At 42.0% G+C, this 21077-nt stretch overlaps 1 protein-coding gene across 1 annotated transcript; it reads right to left on the bottom strand.

Annotated features, from left to right (window-relative positions):
* Positions 1–965: 965 nt before the first annotated feature.
* Positions 966–10493, bottom strand: POLR2E (RNA polymerase II, I and III subunit E). Its single transcript, XM_083350138.1, has 8 exons — positions 10395–10493; positions 8817–8991; positions 7504–7619; positions 6084–6164; positions 5429–5487; positions 4781–4859; positions 4011–4095; positions 966–1674 (listed from the first exon to the last, which is right to left on the bottom strand). Exons 1-7 carry the CDS (start codon positions 10449–10451, stop codon positions 4030–4032), a joined length of 633 nt encoding a protein of 210 aa, XP_083206264.1. The 5' UTR covers positions 10452–10493; the 3' UTR covers positions 966–1674; positions 4011–4029.
* Between the last annotated feature and the right edge of the window lie 10584 nt (positions 10494–21077).

Raw genomic sequence — 21077 nt, 5'->3', positions numbered from 1 at the left:
TCTGAATCAGAACAGTAGGTAGGAAAATGAATTGGAGATTGCTTCAGAGCAGCTCCCCTTGGCTCTCGCTGCCTGAGAACAGACGCTCAACATTTGAGAAGCTTTTCAGATAGATTTACTGTACCTGCTCACTCATTCTGAAAATAGCCGCCCTCTGGGTTTTAACAATACAGATATCCTCAATTACCAGCCACAGTTGGAACTGGTTACTTGGTCATTAAGTAAAGCAGGAGCTAAGAGACGCCACTGCTGTGCTTACGAACTCTGTTCAGCTTTACAGACCTGCAAAGATTCCAAATGCAAGGACAGGTTGCCGAGTTATTTTTCCCGTCAGTTGTTCACGGTTGCTAAATGAGGCAGTCACTAAACGACGACTTATCAGTAATTTATACTTAATCCCCTTTCTAGTAATGATTACCTTATCACAGAAATATTCATATGTCGATGATTTAGCTGTTGTGCAACCAACATCCACACACGCAAGGTGTTCAGTGAGCTGCCTACCCGTCAGAGCTCATTTTTTTTTAATTTGAAGCACTGCTGCTTCACACCTTTTACTGATGTGGCTGCCTAGCTCCATAGGAGCATCTGCTCCCGCCCACAAAACTGGACTGAAGAATTTTACGTATTTTATTCAAGTTGAGAGCACCTTTCTAACTACTTTTCAGAAAGCACCGGATATCCTTCTTCAAAAACCACCTGATTTACATAGAGATCATTCAGGGTTCCCTACTGCTCCCCTCCCTGCTTTTGTCAAGAGAAAAGAAGTCCTAGAGAGGATCAATTCTCGGACAGGCCAGCGGCAACCCTCTCAAATTAATGTGGCAACATTTGTTGTTGCTGAACTCCAAAACCACAGTCACAGGTAGAAGGACCATACTGGACAGATTGAGGGGAAATTTTCCCTCGGCAAATATGAATGGTCAGAGATTCCCAATTCATCTTAAGGCAACAATTTAAAAAAAAAGAATAAAACATATTGTTTTATTGAAATAAAAAATTCTGGACCAATGAGCAAACTCTGAGCCTTAGCAATAAGTCGGCAATAGTTAATACAACAGGAAAGGCAACGGACACCTTTCCAGGGTTTCTACAAGTCCATTTTTCAAGACAAAAGTGACCAGTCCATAATTGATTCCCAGCATCTTTATTTGCATTCCCAGATTAGCAGCCTATTTCCCCCATTTTAATTCTTAAAACCTCCACTCTTCCCCCTACAAAAGGCCACCAAAAGCCACATCCAATGGAGCCCCTCTGTCCCCCAAACCGAAAAAGGTTTTCCTATCCCTCCTCAGCCTGGTATCTATAGAAGAAACAAGGGAACTGTCCCATTTGAAGTATCCTTCATCCAGATTTGGAAAACAAACAGATGCTGCCTTAAATATTTACCCCAAACTAACCCAAATTCCAAAAATGTGGTACAAACAAATACATCCAGCTTATACAAGCAAGATGAAGTCCAGTTTGGAAAATCAGTGCAGGTTTTGCTGTGCTGCTGACGACTCCTTTCCTCTTCACATCCAATTTGATGGAAAAGACCAGAAGCTCGAAGTTCAAAATCTCAAGTAGACATATCCCCTTCACATCTCTTCAGTTTGCATTTCCTAACGCTCAAGACTGTTAAGCAAGCAGATCGGCAGTCTCCACGGTAAGGTAAGAAGAGCTTCAGCCATGCTGTAGGATAACAAAAGCAGCATTAATTTGAATTAATTAGTGCCTAATTTGAATTCTGAATACTTGTCACAATTAGCTAATTAACTACAATATCAATTAAGATATCAAAGATATGCTTGTCCTTTCTACACCAGCATTCCTCAAGCTGATGTCTTCTGAATAAATTGGACTAATATATCCATCATTCATGACTGGAGTGGCTACTGGATGAGGGAGTTATAGTCCCAACACATCCGATTTAGCAGGTTGGAGAACTGTTCATTCACACAAGCATACATAACAAACAACCTGCTACATTTCTAGTCTGGCTTTGGATAAAAATATTATTTGTCAGCAAACAATAAATACTACTGTCAACTCTACAAATGAGCATGGCTACAGCCATTTTTCTTTTCATTCTAGGTTGCCACAAAGAATGGAGGGAAAGGGGTTGCCCAGGTGCTTTGTTAGTCAAAATAATCTTTTGTCCTGTGGGAACCAAGGTCATCAGCTGCTCCTGAGACTGCAGGTTGGGCGTAAGGTAAAAAGCCCGCCAAATAATCACTTAGTTGTTTACATAGTTTTATGGATGGAACTTTTAACTTTGTATTGGGGAATTGTTACGCGTGTATCCAGACTTGGTTTACTTTTGACTGTGCCAATACTTTGTAACTAATAAACATGTTCTTTGAGGAATTTGCAAGCCTCTGAGTTCTGCTTTATTCGTCTCTGTCACACCCATGACAACTATATAATTCCTCTGCCAATCCTGTATATTGACTTCATCTCATTCCATGGCTCTCCAAAACTAGCTACAGTTCTTATCACATCCATCGGCAGGATGATTAGAGTACAGGTAGTCCTTGACTTACAACCATCTTTGAAATAACAGCACTGAAAAAGGACTTATGACTGGATTTCACACTTATGATTGTTGCAGCATCCCCATGGCCCTGTGACCAAAATTTGGGTGCCTGACAAATGGCATGTATTTATGAGAGTTGCTTTGTTCCGGGATCACGTGATCACCGTTTGTAACCTTCCCAGCCAGCTTCAGACAAAGTCAATCAGGGAAACCAGGTCCACTTAATGACCTTGTGATTCACTTAACAGCTGCAATGGTTCACTTAACAACTCTGGCAAAACTCAGTTAACAACTGTCTTGCTTAGCCACAGAAATTTTGGGCTTCGTTGTGATTCAAGGACTACCTGTAATTTGGCTGTGGATTCTGCAAGTGATTTTCCTCTTTTAGGGCAAATTTTTAATCCAAGTGAAGAGACAGACAACCCAATGAGAACATTAAGAATATAAGTAGTGTCCTGCTGGATGAGACTCTGGCCCATCTAATATGGTGGCTGAATGATGCACAAAAAAGCCTCTCAGGAGATGGCCTTTAGAGCGGTCCCAGTACCACCAGTAGTTGAAGGACCATTATGAATTGTCCCCACCCTTTATTGAAGCCAGCCAAGCTAGTAGCCAGCTTCATATCTCAAGGTAAGGAATTTCAAAGTTGAATGATGTATTAAAAAAAAGAGCCTTGGTGGAGCAGTGGGCTAATGCCTCAAGTAACACCAGCTGCCTGCAATTAGTGCAGGGTCGCATCCCACCAGGCTCAAGGTTGATTCAGCCTTCCATCTTTCCGAGGTAGGTAAAATGAGGACCCAGATTGTTGGGGCCAATAAGCTGACTTTGTAATAATGCCGCTTTGGGGGGGGGGGCGAAAGCCCTAATAAGCAGGCATATACATAGAATGAAGGCTATTGCTAAGAACATTGATTTGTGCTTTAGATTGTTCGCCGCCCTGAGTCTTCGGAGAAGGGCGGGATATAAATGGGATTAAAATAAAATAAATCCTTTTATCGGTCCTGATTCTTTCTTCTGGCTCTAGTGTTGGGGAAGGGGAAAAATGCTTCTTCTTCTTCTTCTTCATTTTATCCATACCATACCGAGTTTTGCATCTCTCAATCATGGGACAAGGATAGCATCTTGTGGTTGAGAAGAATCTAGACTCCTCTAGATTTTTCTGAACCTTTTAAATTATTGGCCATGTTGACGAGGATTTGATGGGAGTTTCAGTCCCACAACAGATGATCTCCTGACTTGCAAATGTCGTCACCCCCCTCCCCCCACCTGGGCCCTGCTCCATAGAGGAAAAGAAAACTATGGATTGTTTTTATCAGCGCTGCCAGTCAGAATGAATAACAAAGATACATAAAATCTCAAGCCCCAAATCCTGCTCCTGTTATAACCTTTGTATCCTTTGGTCAACACAAATCAGACAAAGCAGAAAGAAGCATGAAAGAGGAAGGGTTGTCTATTTTAACAACCTTTAAGATAATGAAGCATTTCAAAGTACCTTACGTGACACTTCTTGGCTACTGCACCAGCCTGTAAGTGATGTAACGCCCGGCTGTTTCACTGGGCCGAATGATCTTTACCACCTGAAGAAACCACACAAACAACAGAACAAATATTCAGATTAGTTTTTCAGATTGGTTATACAGTGAATCCCTGCGAGATGGCTGATGGACAGGATTTCATCATGCAGTCTGTTACACAGATCATACAAGTTCACCCTTCACCCAACCTGATCCCTTTCGAGTATCCTGGATTTGGCAGCTTTGGGCCAGTCACTCTCCACCCAACCTACCTCACAGGATTGTTGTTGTGGGGAAAATAAGAAGGGAGTGTGTAAGCAATGTTTGCCACCTATGGATTTAGAGGTGCAGTGAGAAAAAAAACCTGATCTAACAAAAGCCCAAATGAACTGTATTAAAAATCCATTTAATCCAAGTAGATACCTCTGAGAAATACAAAAACCAAAAAAAAAAATCCTTCTCTTTTTCTCTCTCTCCCATCATCAGGCTTCCTGAGTTTCTATTTAGATATCAAAATTTATTACCACTTATAACCTCCATATACTGTATTTATCAAAGCCAAGGGCAGGCAACCTCAGCTCTTTTATGACTTGTGGACTTCAACTCCCAGAATTCCTGAGCCAGCCTGGCTGGCTCAGGAATTCTGGGAATTGAAGTTCATGAGTCATAAAAGAGCCAAGGTTGCCTACCCCTGATCAAAGCCATTGGGAAATGACACATTCTCAGCCTCCCTTTCTCTGCTCCTTACCTGGCCTCTTTTAATTCCAAAATAGCGAGCTACAGGATCTCCAGCTTGTATTCTTGGAAGCTGATTCTCTCTTAGTTTACTGATAACAACAGTTAAAGGAAAAATTTCAAAATGTCTTTCTCTAGCAGGATCACAATATATTTTGTTTCACACAACCTGCTAGTTAAGCTAAATAAAGTTGTTAATTTATGGTTTGGGGGAACATAGAAATCCAGGGCCTGTTTTAGCATCATGAGCGAATCAAAGCTTCACTTTAAGCAATGTTATTAATTTGCACTTGATATATTGTGGAATGCATTTTGTAAAACCAGGTTTACAATCTGAACCATGAAAACTAATGCGTGTCAATGGAGCTGTTTTCAGACAACAGAATGCATGCTTGCTCATACATTGAGTTTACTTCCAAATCTGTTATGCTTCTAGTTTTATAGGCTGTATCCAAACCCAAAATCAAGAAGACCAGACTATCATTTTAACTCTATATTCATGTTTAAATCCTATACATATCTGCCTGGACATAGTTTCCTCTTAACACAGGATAATGCTATCAACCCGTCTGATATCTGAAAGACAAGAGCAATCTAACTCAGAACAAGCAGAAAACTGAGGAAGATACTCAAAACAGTAAGTACAAAGAAAAAAAGATACTATCTGGCCAGTAATTCCGTCACCTCTTCTTTGGTCATTACAACATGTTCTGGAACCAGCTGTAGTGGCAAAAAGAAAGAAAAGAATGAAAACACAATGTGGAAATAGCTAGATTTCTACTTATGCACATAAAAACTAGGGACGCGGTGGCTCAGTGGGTTAGGAAGCTGAGCTTGTCAATCAGAAGGTTGGCACTTTGGCAGGTCGAATCCCGAGTGCCGCGCAACAGAGTGAGTGCCTGTTACTCATCCCAGCTTCTGCCAACCTAGTGGTTCGAAAGCACGTAAAAAGCCAAGTAGAAAAATAGGGACCACTACGGTGGGAAGGTAACAGCGTTCTGTGCGCCTTTGGCGTCTAGTCTGCCGGCCACATGACCACGGAGTCATCCTTGGACAAACGCTGGCTCTTCAGCTTTGAAACCGAGATGAGCACCGGCCCCTAGAGTTGGAAATGACTAACACACATGTGCGGGGGAACCTTTACCCTTACATAAAAATTCTTCCAGGTAAACAACCACAGAAACAGCTTTTGTCAACTGAATGAGAATAGAGCTTATATTGTTCCTCTCAATGCACTCCTCACAGGCCCAACCAATGTCCCCAACACACACACACACACACACACACACACACACAAAAACCCCTTCCTTCGTCACCTCATGCTCAGTGATGTTGATTAGCAGTTCCTGTTGAAGGAATTGTTCAAGGATGTACTTGGGAGCCATGTCTACTAGAGACTAAGAGAGAAAGAAAGGCAGCAGTTAGGGCTGTAAATTAAGAAAGGGACTTCAGTATTTAGGAAGAGACTTGATGGGAAAAGGGGAGAGAAAGAGAGACAAAGATCGCAAACCCTCTTACTGGTACCTTAAAGCTCAAGCTCAAACTTTCTCTTTAGTTCTAGGTTGATTCTGTCCTTGATTAGTTTCCATCCATTGCTTCTTGTCCTGCTGTCAGAATCCATTTATATCACATTCATAAATGTATGTTTAAAACATTAACCCCCCCCCTTGGATTCTGCTATCTCCCGAGGAAGGAGGAACGGATGTGGATTCAGCCTGCCTTAGGTTATTTCAAAAACCAAGAGAAACCTTTTGAACTGGGGGAACAAAGGGGAGGGTTAGGGAAGAAGGCATCTGGCCTGTGTCTCCATTTGAATCTGTAAAGAAGGCAATAACCGTAAAGATCCGAAGTTCCCTTTTTCCCATGAAAGGGATGACACAAAGTAAATGATGGGGGGCTGACCAAATGGGGTTGAGGGAAGGGGGGTTGAACCGGGAACTCTTTATAAAGTTTCAATCTGTAAAACAATACCAGGTCCTGTCTTGTATTTCCACAACCAAACATGTCCCAGTAAAAATTCCTTTTGGACTAGAACTGACTCCAAGAGTTTTTGTTTTCCTAAGACGTGGATTGGGGTGGGTCCTGACACCTGCCTTCAAGTGCTTTGGAGAATAGGTTGACCCCTCTCTTCTTTGTGGCAGCCCATCAAATACTGGAACACTACTATCATGTCTCCCCTGGTCCTTCTTTTCACTAAACACGCTCAGTTCCTGCAACCATTCATGTTTTTAGCCTCAAGCCCCTAATCATCTCTGTTGCTCTTCTCTGCACTCTTTCCAGAGTCTCAACATCTTTTTTATATTGTGGTGCTCAAAACTGGATGTGGTATTCCAAGTGTGATCTAATTTATAAAGCAGTATTAATATTTTATATGATCTTGATTCTATCCCTCTATTAATGCAACCTAGGGTTGTACTGGCTTTTTTGGCTGCTGCTGAACACTGCTGGCTCACATTTAGGTGATTGTCCACTAGAACAATCCTATGCTATTTCAGATGGGCTATTCAGTGATATGCTGGCATCCATAAAGGTGAGAAATGTGCACAAATATTAAGATGGTTGAGAAACAGACTGAGAGCTTTCTCATTTCAATGACGTTCTCTATTAAAGCCCACGCTTTGGGATATAGCCTTCCCCCGATAAGAGACCACTGTTCCCTGAAAATTAAAGGTCAAAATCCCTTAGCCAGCAATGAGATTATAGCCACATCCCTTCTATCCATTTAGACTCAGGTACCTGTTTGGCAGATGGAGTCATGCCTTGTTGCACCACAATCAGGGCGCGGGTAATATTTTCCTCTTGCATTCGCTGGCAGTACATCTTGATGGTCTTGATCCCAACTTTTGGCTCCTCTGAAAAGAGATTTTTGGTTTTTTTTAAGTGGAGAATCTCCATGAGATACTTTGTTCACTAGGTCTGACATCTGCTTCAGAATTAGAATTCAAGCTCTCATTTAATATTAAATGAAAGGTTTAATAGTAAAGCAGGAAGCTTGCAACTCCCATTGTTTCAAACAAACCTAATTTCAGAGGCTGGAATCTTAGCCAAACAAAATTTCCAATAACACGATAGCTGTTTCATTGTCTTACCATATAATCAAAAACAACAGAAAGAGGATTAAGTATTTGTTAAACTGTCCAATGAAATACCATGTATTTTTATGTACTTCAAAAGCAGTTTTAGTGAAATGAGTACAGCTGTGGAAGATAAAAGTTATATCAAACCTCATATATTACTCTTATGAATATGTGAATATTTAAACCATTATGTAAGATTTTTGTTGTTGTTAGTTGCAAAGTCGTGTCCGACCCATCGCGACCCCATGGACAACATTCCTCCAGGCCTTCCTGTCCTCTACCATCTTCTGGAGTCCATTTAAGCTCACGCCTACTGCTTCAGTGACTCCATCCAGCCACCTCATTCTCTGTCGTCCCTTTCTTCTCTTGCCCTCAATCTTTCCCAGCATTAGGCTCTTCTTCAGTGAGTCCTTCCTTCTCATTAGGTGGCCAAAGTATTTGAGTTTCAACTTCAGGATCTGGCCTGCTAAAGAGCAGTCAGGGTTGATCTCCTCTAGGACTGACCGGTTTGATCGCCTTGCAGTCCAAGGGACTCGCAGGATCAAACTGTTTTCATTTCTGCCTTGCTAATAGATGACATTAGAGTAAATAAAAAGTTAATATGCCAGTTTCGCTGGTGCATCTACTGTGTATTTAAAAACAGGCAAACAACAGATTCCAAATTTACTCCATTCAACTAACTGGCATACTATAACTCAAAATGCAACAATAGAAGCCACATATATTTTCTTAAGATACGCAGATGGTAAAAGTCAGCTGGCAGAAAGAACTGTATTTGCCTGCATTTTATCTATTTGCCTTTGTAGCTTTTTGGGGTCTGCTATTCTGGTGGGAAGGGGGCTGCTTGCCTGGGGAATGTATTTTGCTTTGCTGCACTCTGTCTTGAATGAATTCAAGAAAAGAAAGAAGGAATGAAAATGCAATCAAACAGGTTCCTGGAAGTAATAACCAAATCTATTTTAGTATAATCACCTGGGAAAAAGACAAACATCTGATCAGTAGGATCATCATTGTGGGCCACCAACACTGTGAGATCAGTACGCCGAGGACGCCCTTCACTTGGCTTATCACCAAACTGGGCTTTGAACTCTTCCAGAGTCTGATCCAATTCATCCTGTGTTACCAAGTAGCCTCGATCATGACACAGCTGATTTAAGGACCAAAAAAGTCAGTTTAAATATTAATATAACACTATACTGAAGGGTGCAAGTAAATATAGTGGCAAAATAGTGAACCATTCATTTAAGAATCTATACAAAGAAGTTCTAAAGCAACTTTTGATTATAAAGCAACCTCCAAAAGTAGACTAATTTTGCCAGCAATCTAAATGTGTCAACTCTGAGATCCCCCTCACTAGTTCTTCTATGTTTCCTCCCCCTTTTTTGCCCACTCTCGTTCAAAGGAGGTAATAAAGGTAAAAGGTAAAGGTTCCCCCGCACATGTGTGCTAGTCGTTTCCGACTCTAGGGGCTGGTGCTCATCTCCGTTTCAAAGCCGAAGACCCAGCGCTTGTCCGAGGACGTCTCCGTGGTCATGTGGCTGGCATCACTAGACGCCAAAGGCGCATGGAACGCTGTTACCTTCCCACCGTAGTGGTCCCTATTTTTCTACTTGCATTTTTACGTGCTTTCGAACTGCTAGGTTGGCAGAAGCTGGGACGAGTAACAGGCGCTCACTCTGCTATGCGGCACTTGGGATTCAACCCGCCAAACTGCCGACCTTCTGATCGACAAGCTCAGCGTCCTAACCCACTGAGCCACCGCGTCCCATAAAGGAGGTAATAGTTTCCCTTAATTCATGAGTCCTGGTAAACACTATATATGGATGCATTAATGTAGGGCAACAGTATGGAAACGGTTTGTCTTCATTTAGACGGGTTTTCATTTTCCTAATCTAGCCTACAACTCTAGGATTATTTAATAGTCTTTGATCTGATTTTAGTTTTCTGAGATCTTCCAAAGTTGGCTAATGATAGATGCTACTGCTACGTTAAGACAGATTTTGAATTGCCCCATCCCAAATTTGCAACTTTATTACAAAGTTACTATCATTTCTTAACCAATACAGTAATTTTATAGCTTGGATGATGTTGTTGTTGTTAGTTGCGAAGTCGTGTCCGACCCATCGCGACCCTATGGACAATGTTCCTCCAGGCCTTCCTGTCCTCTACCATCTTCTGGAGTCCATTTAAGCTCACGCCTACTGCTTCAGTGACTCCATCCAGCCACCTCATTCTCTGTCGTCCCCTTCTTCTATTGCCCTCAATCTTTCCCAGCATTAGGCTCTTCTCCAGTGAGTCCTTTAATCGCAAATAAGCCGGAACACTTACAATTACCTATTTTAAAACAATCCAAATAAAGCAAACATTTAAACATTTTTGTATATGATTTGGGAAAACCGAAGCCAATTAAGAAAAACATAAAATAAAGGCAACGGGCATTTCTCCCTCCGTAACGTTGAAGTCAGAATGGCAAACCCTGTCATCTGTGTGTACCCACACAACCGCCCTACCTCATTCCCAGGGCCCAAACTTCTTCCTCCTTCTCCTGACCTGCATAATTGTTTTCCGGATTTTCCATAATCGATAAGTCTCTTCTTCGTCGTCCATGATGCTCCCTGACGCGACCGCTGTTCAGACGCAGAGAAAACCCTGGCCCGGCTCTGGGAGATGACGTATTAGGCACGCGGGTTGTGGACAGTATTGCGCATGTGCACAGAGAGCGAGAGCCGAAGGGGAGAGATTGCACACGCGCGGGAGAGGAGGAGGAGGAGGAGGAGGAGGAGGAGGAGGAGGAGGAGGAGGAGGAAAATTTAAAGACACAGGGCCGTAAAATAAATTCCTCGGCTCTTCCTTTCTTCCTTCACCGTGCTACTGCGCACGCGCAAGAGTTAAAGTAGGGCGGGAAAAGGGATAAGACCAAAATTTGTGCAAAGCGCAAGCGTAGTATAACTACAAGGCGCTGAGTTTGTCTTTCTCTCTCTATCCATTCTCCGCAGCTGACTTTGTTATCGTGCCGGATTTGATGAAAGGAGCATAGACTTAAGAAAAAGTAAAAAAAAAAAAAACTCTCCGAAGAGACGAAACTCAGGACCAACCTCATGTGCCTAATGTTTAGGTCTAGCTTTGGTTCATTGCAATGAAAAGATTGCCAGAAAGTTACATGTGTTAATTTTTCTGATCCACAATTAGAAACGTTTGCCTCATTGCACAGGCGGAGCGATATCTAAGTGTGGGAGGAAGGGGAGACGGCCAAATGTGGTTCGGTGGTGATGTCCCAGACAGCAGAGTTTCTGCCTGGATATTGTGGAAATTGGCCCAGGAGATTTGGGTTGGCAGTCATGCACGTGAGAAGGATTTAGGACACGTGGAGGATGGGGTATAACATCATCAACGTCATAATATTGCTATGTCAGCCATGCCCTTTTTGCAACATTACTTTGCAATGTTGCTCCATGCCCAGAAGGAGTGAAGCTTGCAACATGACAGCACAATGCTGCTTTAGTCATTTTGATGGAAGCAATGACCTCCTGCGGACACCCCTGATTTAGAAGAACAGAGACTACCAGCTGAACACCGAAAGTGATGTGATACAGCAGCTAAACAGGCCAAGGTAATATTCAGCTGCGTTAACAAATATTATATGCCATAGATCACAGGAGGTAATAATAGTTTGTTGTCCTAAGCATGGGTGAGACACTACAGTATTTGGTTACTATAGTTGTTGAAGGAAAAATCTTCATCAGGCTCCAGTCCAAGCCGGGAATAATCAAAACGGAGACTGCTTTAGAAAGAAGGTTGTAATTTATTGAAGAGGAGAGCCAGACAGAAAGATGGCTTGGGGGAAAAAAAGAGTGACCACATGTAGCAGGGAGTGGGTTTTTATATCTTCTGGGGCTCTTGAGGTTGTTTCCTGTTCCTGTTTGATGCTTTGTATTTCCTGTGGCAGGTACTTTGACCTGAGTCTGAGTGTGCCTTTCTAGCATTCTGATGGTGGTGGGTTAATCCTATTATGTTTCCTGTCCTTAGAATTTGGGTGGGGTATGTAGATTTTAAGGGTCTTTGTCTTCCTATTATGTTTCTTCAGTGTCTAGCTGGAAGGCTCCAACCTTCCTGAATGGATTATTACATGTGCATTTCTAAAAGCTGGTTTCTGCTGAGTTGTCTGGCTGGGGGGGGCATGGAGAAGTTTCTGCCTTTTCAAACGATCTTTCTCCATTATTCCTTTGGGGAAATATATTCTGCCTTTTTAATATTCCCCAAAATATTTATTTCTCTGAATTCTTCCCACATAGTCAAAGCTATGGTTTTCCCAGTAGTAATGTGTGGCTGTGAGAGTTGGACCATAAGGAAGGATGAGGGCCAAATAATTGCTGCTTTCGAATTGTGGTTCTGGAGAAGATTCTTGAGAGCCCCTTGGACTGCAAGGAGATCAAATCATTCTACCCTAAAGGAACCAAACTCCTTTGGAAGGACAGATACTGAAGCTGAAGCTCAAATACTTTGAACACCAAATGAGAAGAGGGGACTCATTGATGTTGGGAAAGATTGAAGGCAAAAAGAGAAGGGGACAAATGGCAGAGGATGAGATGGTTAGATCTCAAAATCTCTCCAGAATGTATATGGGTCAATATAAAAGAAAAAAAAGTGACATTGCCATAGAACAGGGGTAGGCAACCTTGACTCTTTTATGACTCGTGGACTTCAACTCCCAGAATTCCTGAGCCAGCCATGGAATTTTGGGAGTTGAAGTCCACGAGTCCTAAGAGAGCCAAGGTTGCCTACCCCTGCCATAGAAGAACCAATCAGAAGAAATAGATGGACTCTTTGCCAACCAGTTAACAAATGTATGTAGGAAGCATACCACAGTAGTAATGGGAGACTTCAACTCTGCGGTGAGCGGGAGATCAAACAGATTGGCTGGCTAGCAAACCGTACTCAACAAGTAGTCCTCAATGGCACCACATCCACATGGAGAGAAATAAGCAGCAGGATACCACAAGGTTCCGTCTTAGGCCCAGTACTCTTCAATATCTTCATAAAAGATGAGGGAATTGAAGGGGAACTCATCAAATTTGCAGATGACACCAAACTGACAGGAGTAGACTACACCCCAGAAGACAAACTCGGGATCCTAAAAGATCTTGACAAACATGAACAAATGAGTTTCAGTGTGGAGAAAAGCAAAGTTTTACATTTAGATAGGAAAAATCAAATGTACAAGTACAGATTGGGTGAGACCTGGCTTAAAAACAGTAATTGTGAGAGGGACCTTGGAGTCCTAGTGGACGATCACTTGACTATGAGCTAGCAGTGTACAACAGCAACCACAAAAGCTAATACAATCTTGAGTTGTATAAACAGAGGCAAAGAATCAAGATAACGCAAAGTATTAGTACTGCTTTATAAAACCCTAGTAAGACCATATCTGGAATACTGCAGCCAATTTTGGTCACCATATCACAAAAAAGATGCTGAGAGTTTGGAAAAAATTCAGAGAAGAGCAACTAAGATAATCAAAGGCCTGGAGTCAAACATACGAAGAATGGCTGCAGGACCTGGGTTTGGCTAGTCTAAAGAAAAAAAATAGGGGAGACATGTAGCAGTATTTGAGGGGCTGCTAGAAAGAAGAGGGGGTCACGTTATTCACCAAAGCACCAGAGGACAGGACAAGAAACAATGGTTGGAAAGAGAGAAGGTACCTGGAATTAAGGAGAAACTTCCTGACAGGACAATTAACCAGTGGAACAGCTTGCCTCCAGAAATCGTGGCCACTCCATCACTGGAGATTTTTAACAAGAGACTAGGCAGTCTCTTAATAATAATAATAATAATAAAGTTGGAAGGACCTTAGAGGCAGGAAACCCTATACCATTTCGGACCCTATATCATTTCTTGTCTGAGATGGTATAGGTCAGTGGTGGCGAACCTATGGCACGAGTGCCAGAGGCAGCACTTGGAGCCCTCTCTGTAGGTACCTATGCCATCACCCCAGCCCTGCCTCCCCTCACAGCCCCCTCCTCACCAGCAGCCCCCACCAGAGGAAAGCCAACCCTGGGTGTGGCCCGCACGGAGCAGCGCAGCCAAGTACATGGCAGCTGGGTAGCAGATGATGCTGTGGGGTGCGGGCGGTGGACATGGCCACCATGGTGCTGCAGGCCCACCTGGGTGATCTGCGACGGGCCGTGGATGGCCCTGAGGGTGGGCGGGGTGAAGGTAGGGGTGGGTAGGCGGAACAGGGGCAGGGTGGCTTTTGGGCACTCTAAAAGGTTCGCCATCACTGGTATAGGTTCTCCTGCTTGAGCAGGGGGCTGGACTAGAAGACCTCCAAGGTCCCTTCCAGTTCTATTCTATTTTTCCCTAGATAGTGTTATCGAAGCAATGAATATGAATTTAGGCAAGCTATGGGACACAGGGGAGGACAGGTGTGCTGTGAGCCATGGAGTTGTGAAAAGTTGGACATAATAACTCAGCAACAACTACATGTTCAATTCTGGGCACCCCACTTTAAAAGGAGATGGAGGAGATTTCCAAAATTGTTGCTAGCATAAGAGATGTGAAAATTAAGTCATTCAAAGTTGCTGGATATGTTTGGCTTGCAAGAGAGAGAAGACAGAGTGGAGATATGACAGCTACCTGCAAAAGGTAAGAGAAAGTGACACTATTTTCTGTTAAAATCAAGAGACTGAAATTAAAAAAAAAGGCTCAGCTGAACAACGTGAGGCATTTCCTGGCCTGACAAACTGTTAAGCCAGTCTTTCTCAACTTCCGCAGCTTTAAGGTGATGGACTTTAACTCCCAGAATCCCCCCAGCCAGCAACTTTAAGCAGCTTTGGACAGGAATGGATTCCCCCTCATTGGGGGCTGAATGGCTTCTTAAACATGCTTCTCTCAGAATCTCCTCTCACTTTAAAAAGTTATGAAGGACCTTCAAATAACTTTTGCTTACATTTATCTTCATCTACTGTATTAGAAATGAAAATGGATGCATTTGGTAATGCAACTCTATCTCACAATAGATGGGATTTTGATACTGTATTATTTTTTTGGCTGAGCACCAAAGAATTGAAGCCTTTGAACTATGGTGCTGGAGAAGACTCCTGCGAGTCCCTTGGACTGCAAGGCGATCAAACCAGTCAATCCTAGAGATCAACCCTAACAGCTCTTTAGAAGGGCAGATCCTGAAGTTGAAACTCAAATCCTTTGGCCACCTAATGAGAAGGAAGGACTCACTGGAGAAGAGCCTAATGCTGGGAAAGATTGAGGGCAAGAGAAGAAGGGGACGACAGAGAATGAGGTGGCTGGATGGAGTCACTGAAGCAGTAGGCGTCAGCTTAAATGGACTCCAGAAGATGGTAGAGGACAAGAAGGCCTGAAGGAACATTGTCCATGGGGTCGCGATGGGTCAGACATGACTTCGCAACTAACAACAACAACAAAGAGGGTCTTGGGGCCCCATGGGTCCTAGGATTTCTTCTAACTTAGATTTTATAGTGGAATCCATGCCTTCTGGATTTTAGGACATATGAAGACCCCCAAGGTTGAATAGGCTGCCTTTGAGTGGATTCCTAAAGGTAGACCTTGCCCTATGCCCATAATTTTTGTTGCTAAGTGAGATAGTTAAGTGAGTTTTACCCCATTTTACAACCTTTCTTGCCACAATTGTTAAGCAAATCACTGCAGTTGTTGATGTCAAACCGAACTGAAGCCATTTTCATTTTGTCTTCATTGCCACATTTTAGGTTAGAGGTTTTACATGAAGGAAAGGAGGGGAGGGGATGTAGTTCTCAGTTAGCCAAGACAATTCCTGTGTGTGAGAACCAAGGTCAGTGCTGATAACATTTTGGCGGGCTGGAGAACTGGGAGGAGAGCCCGCGTTTTGCAACAATTGGTGAATGTGCTTATGACAGCAATTTGGGGTGGGAATTGCAATAGTAACTTTGTAACAAGGGAGAGGGGATTTTTTTAGTCTTGGGTTCATCTATGTAAGTGTCGATATTTTGCTTTGCAAATAAAATGTATCTATAAGGAAGAAATTTTTGCCTTGGAAGTTCTTTTAAACTGTTTCATCTATCGCACGCATGTCAAACTGCCGGCCCGTGGGCCGGATGCGTCACAGCAAAACCGCACCCACCCCCATTGCCAGTAATGGGGGGAAAGTCCCGATACATCGCGGGATGTGACATCACGAGTTTGACATGCCTCGGAACCATGACATTTAAGTTGGTAACACAATTGTTAAGTGAACCTGCCTTCCCCTTTGACTTTGCTTGTCAGAAAGACACACATGACCCTGGCACAATGCAACCATCATAAATATGAGTCAGTTGTCAAGTGTCTGAATTTTGATCACATGACCATGGGGATGCTGCATCTGTTGTAAGTGTGAAAAATAATCAAGTCCCTTTTTTTACAAAGTGCCGCTGTAACTTCGAACAGTCACTAAATGAACTGTTGAAAGTCAAAGACTATATATTGCACTACGTTTCTCAACTTTGGCAACTTTAGGATGTGGGGCCTTCAACTCCCAGAATTCTCAGCTAAGACTAAGCTTTGGAAAGTTTTGACCACAAATTTTAAAGGAAATCACAACTAGTTGGGATTGTGCAGTTGATCAACCCAACTCAAATCCATCCCATTGAGTAGTACGATGTGAGTCCTTGGAGGCTTTTGGCAGATTGATTATGGGACATATTTTTATGAGCCAGAGTTCTTACACCCGAAAGATTATGCTGTGTTGGCAGGTTTATCTATACAATACACAGCTCAAATGTAAGCAATGAAGTCAGGTAAAAATGGAATACACAAACCACTGCCAGTTATAATTAAAGTTAAATGTATGTAGAATAGATGCAGTGATCTGACACAACAAGAATAATTGGGGATCATCCCTACTAAACCTGTGCCTTTGGAACTCCCTGCTTAGCTAGGTCAGATTAACCAGCCTAGATAAAAATCACAATTCTCTTGTGGTTAACTTTCTGCTGGTAGGAGATACATATATGTGCATAAACATACTCATGCAAACACATTCACTGCTCATAGGTGTCTAAAATAATTTGATAGGTATTGTTTTTAATTATAATTGTATTCTAAATTGTGTCTTTTAACCTTTTATTTGACCTGCTTTGGTTGTGTGTTGGAAGGAAGGTAAGGTAAAAAAAGAATAAATCCTGACTTCTCAGAGATTATTAATTTCTACTCATTTAGGATCAACTCCACCCCCGCCGTTTTCCCAATCCAGGCCTCAGTTAACAAATCCTAAAGTTGGATGGGCTATTGAAACCAAACCCCTGCTCATCTTAAGAATCTACAGGTAGTCCTCAGTTTGCAACTATATTTGGGACTGGAGTGTCCGTCGTAAATTATTGCAGCTGTAAATTGAGTCACACCAGATTTTATGACAATTTTTACAGTGGTTATTAAGTGAATCACAAGTTTGTTAATTCAATCCAGCTTCCTCAATGGGCTTTTTTTTGCTGGAAATTAGAAAAAAATGATTGCAAATCAGTCACAGGACCATAGGATGCTTCAATTAGTCATAAATGTGAGCCAATTGCAATCATGTGATAGCAGGGGTAGGACGACAATGGTAAGTATGAATTCAAGTTGTAAGTCCCTTTTTCCAAAGCCATCTTAACTTGAACCATTATTATATGAACAGTACGTAAGTCGAGGACTACCTGTATTTTAAAGCAACAAGGCAACTGTCCAGTCTTCTTGAACACATCCAGCACATGCTCTTTTTGAAATTCAGTGCCATTATGAAACTGCTCTGAAATGTTTATTAACATTTAATTGGAATCATTTAAATCCACTATTCTGTTTCCAACATTGTAGCTTTCTTTGAATTTCACCTGAGAGATAAAGCTTTCATATTTTTGATAACAACGGTAATGTGCCATCAAGATTGCCTTAATTTATAGGGAGATCTTTTTCTAGGATGATCCAATCTTCAACCATTGACCCTTCTAATCTTCTACTATTTCAGCAGAATATTTTATCTATATTTTATTGTGGCCTGGAGTTTTATTGGGGGGGATAGGTGGCAAATAAATAAATAAATTTGATCTCTCCCTGGTTATTTCAGACTGCCCCATTAGATCTGATAAAGAGAGCACACTTGTGGGTGCCATAAGCTAGGGACCCACATCTGATGGATCTGCGATGTTCCTCCTCTGCTGTGGCACCCACTATATGGAACATCCTTCCCTCCGAAATTAGGTTGGCCCCCTCCCCCTTGATTTTTCAAAAGCCCTCCCCCCAGTCCTGGCGTAGGGCTTCCAGGAAACCCAAGATTTGTCTTGATGGCCAAATTACTGGGGGGGGGGTGTATGTCATTTTTATCCTCCCTTCTCCTATGATTAATAGTTTTGCTTTTTAAAATATTTATTACTGTGGCTTTTTAGATTTTTTTAGTTTTATCTATTCTTTTGTGGCACCCAGAGTTGCCTTGGTGAGATGGGTGGCTATGTAATTTTGGTATAAATAAATAAGTTTAGCCTTGAAAAGAAGTAATAAAAAGCTTGGGAACATAAGTATTCCCTTCAGTCTTTCTTGATACATCTGAATTTTTAACTTGCTGATCCCTCTGTTATTCTATAAACTTATTCTGTGGTGCCCAAGATTGGGTCGAATTTTTAAGTGGGCACTGATTTAGACAAACTAGAATGGGATAAATCCTCTCTTTCTCTCTCTCTCTCTACTGTTTGTTGTTTATTCTACAACACACATTAGTTCCTTGACTTGCCAGTGCTGTTTACTCCACATTGGGCATTAATTTCTTGGCTTACCAGGAAGTTTGTATCATCACCAATGACTCTTGTTTTGAAGAGTTACTGTCATTATTATGCTTGTGTTTAAATCAGCCTTCTTCAGCCTCTCCCTCCCTCCGTTAACTTATTTATTTGAAGATTTAGAGCCCATCTTTCTTTCAGGAGTTCAAAGGAGATATATGGTGTTTCCTTATCTCATTTCTCCCACAAAACAACCCTACAAGGTTAGGCTGAGGGACAACATGGTTGGCCCAAAGCCACCCAGGAAGTAAGAGCTACAATATGAGGAAAATCTGGCAGAAGCAGTGTATATGACCAGATGTAGCTACTAACCAATGTTAACAGTGGCCTACCCTGCAGGGGTGTTATCCTTTCTTACTCTCAGCTTGCAGTAGGAGAAAGATAATGGTGATAACAATAACAATCCCAAAGACTTTTGAAAGCTGAGCCAGAAAGAAACAGGTAGTCCTTGAATTACAACCATTTGTTTAGCAATCGCTCAAAGTTACAACAGTACTGAAAAAAGTGACCTACAACTGATACACTTACAGTCATCACAGCATCCTCATGGTCACACGATCAGAATTCAGGTACTTAGCAATTGGCATTTGGTATTTACAACGGTTGCAGCATCTTGGGGTCATGTGATCACCTTTTGCAACTTCCCCAGCCCGCTTCCAACAAGCAAAGCCAGTGGGGGAAGCTGGATTTGCTCAACAACACTGTAATTCACTTAACTAATGATTTGCTTAACGCCCGTGGCAAAAAGAGATTGTAAAATCAAGCACAGGTCACTTAATAGCCACTTTGCTTAAGATAGGGGTCTTCAGACTTGGCCCTTTTATGACTTGTGGACTTCAACTCCCAGAATTCCTCAGCCAGCATAAAAAAGTGACTAACACTCCTCGCACTTACAACCATCAAAGCATCTCCACCGTCCTGGGATCAAAATTTGGCAGTTGGCAGGTATTTAAGATGGCTGCATGGTTGACATTGGCAACTGTCCCCAGCCAGCTTCCAACAAGCAAAGTCAGTGGGGGGGAACCAGGTTCACTCAATAGTCGCATGATTCACTTACCTGCAATGATTCACTTAATAACTGCTCTAAAATAGGCCACGACTCACTTAACAACTGCCTTGTTAGCAATGGAAATTCTGGCCCCTATTGTGGTCATGAGCGGAGGACTTCCTGTACTATTTAAGCAGAAAAGAACCGTGTAGAAAGGATTGTGGCCAATATTCTACTTTAAGCAGAAGTCATACTTAAAATACAGGCTTCTCATAGAACACCCAATAAGCTTGTTGGATAGTGACCATACTCAACCTGTATGAGATTTCCACAGGAATAATTTACAGCAGGGGTCTTCAAACGTGACCCTTTTATGACTTGTGGACTTCAGCTCCCAGAATTCCATGAGCCAGGAATTCTGGGACTCCACAAGTCATAAAAGGGCCAAGTTTGAAGACCCCTGATTTACAGCATCTTAAGCACCCTCCTGCCATTGTTGGCACAATAGACGAGGCCTGTTTTTAGTACAGTAGTTTATTTTCACAGGAATGGCTGGGTGATGCTAGATTCTCAAACATTTTGGTCTCAGCACTTTTTTATATTCTTAAAAATGCTTGAGGACCCCAAAGAGATTGGGTTTTGTGGGTCATTTCTATCAATACTGTATTCAAAATTAAAGATAAAAATTTTTAAAATATTTATTTATTTGACTTCTCAGAGTCCCCAAAAGAGTCTTGGAAACCGTGAGTGGGTTTCCGAACTGCACTTGAGGAACCACTGAACTTGAGGAAGTTATAAATGACAACCCTGATAATACAGGTAGTCCTCAACTTACAACCACAATTGAGCCCAACATTTCTGTTGCTAAGTGAAACATTTGTTTAGTGAATTTTGCCCGATTTTACGACTTTTCTTGCCACTGTTGTTAAGTAATCGCTGCCGTTGTTAAGTTAGTAACACGGTTGTTAAGTGAATCTGGCTTCCCCATTGACTTTGCTTGTCAGAAGGTCACAAAAAATGATCACATGACCCCAGGACACTGAAACCGTCATAAATATGAGCCAGTTGCCAGGTGTCTGAATTTTGATCACATGACCATGGGGATGCTGCAACGGTTGTTAAGTGTGAGAAACAGCCTTAAGTCACTTTTTTCAGTGCTGTTGTAACTTTGAACAGTCACTAAATGAACTGTCATAAGTCGAGGACTACCCATAGTGAGTAAGTATTTTTGCAAATCTCCGCATCAACACGGGAAAGACATCTCAAGTGGAAACAGTCCAGGGGATCGGTGGAGGATGGTTTGTATTAATTTATTGAATTGGGCTGTTGTATTTAATATTTCTTTTAATTTTTATATATTGTATTTTATTGTATTGCCCTGTACACCGCCCTGAGTCCTTCGGGAGAAGGGCGGTATAAAAATTAAATAAAATAAATAAATAAATAAAATAA

Source organism: Vipera ursinii (genome assembly GCF_947247035.1).
Source record: "Vipera ursinii genome assembly, chromosome: 1".
NCBI lineage: Eukaryota > Metazoa > Chordata > Lepidosauria > Squamata > Viperidae > Vipera > Vipera ursinii.
The sequence above is the reverse complement of the archived record's forward strand: the minus strand, read 5'-3'. Positions and strand labels throughout refer to the sequence as shown.

Coding starts and splice junctions, on each gene's coding strand:
- POLR2E (XM_083350138.1), bottom strand. CDS start 10,451: ATGGACGACGAAGAAGAGACTTATCGATTATGGAAAATCCGGAAAACA. Junction 4,860..5,428: donor ACGGAATTACTGGCCAGATA/GTATCTTTTTTT, acceptor TGTTGTTATCAG/TAAACTAAGAGAGAATCAGC. Junction 4,096..4,780: donor TTGGAATTAAAAGAGGCCAG/GTAAGGAGCAGA, acceptor TGGTTTCTTCAG/GTGGTAAAGATCATTCGGCC.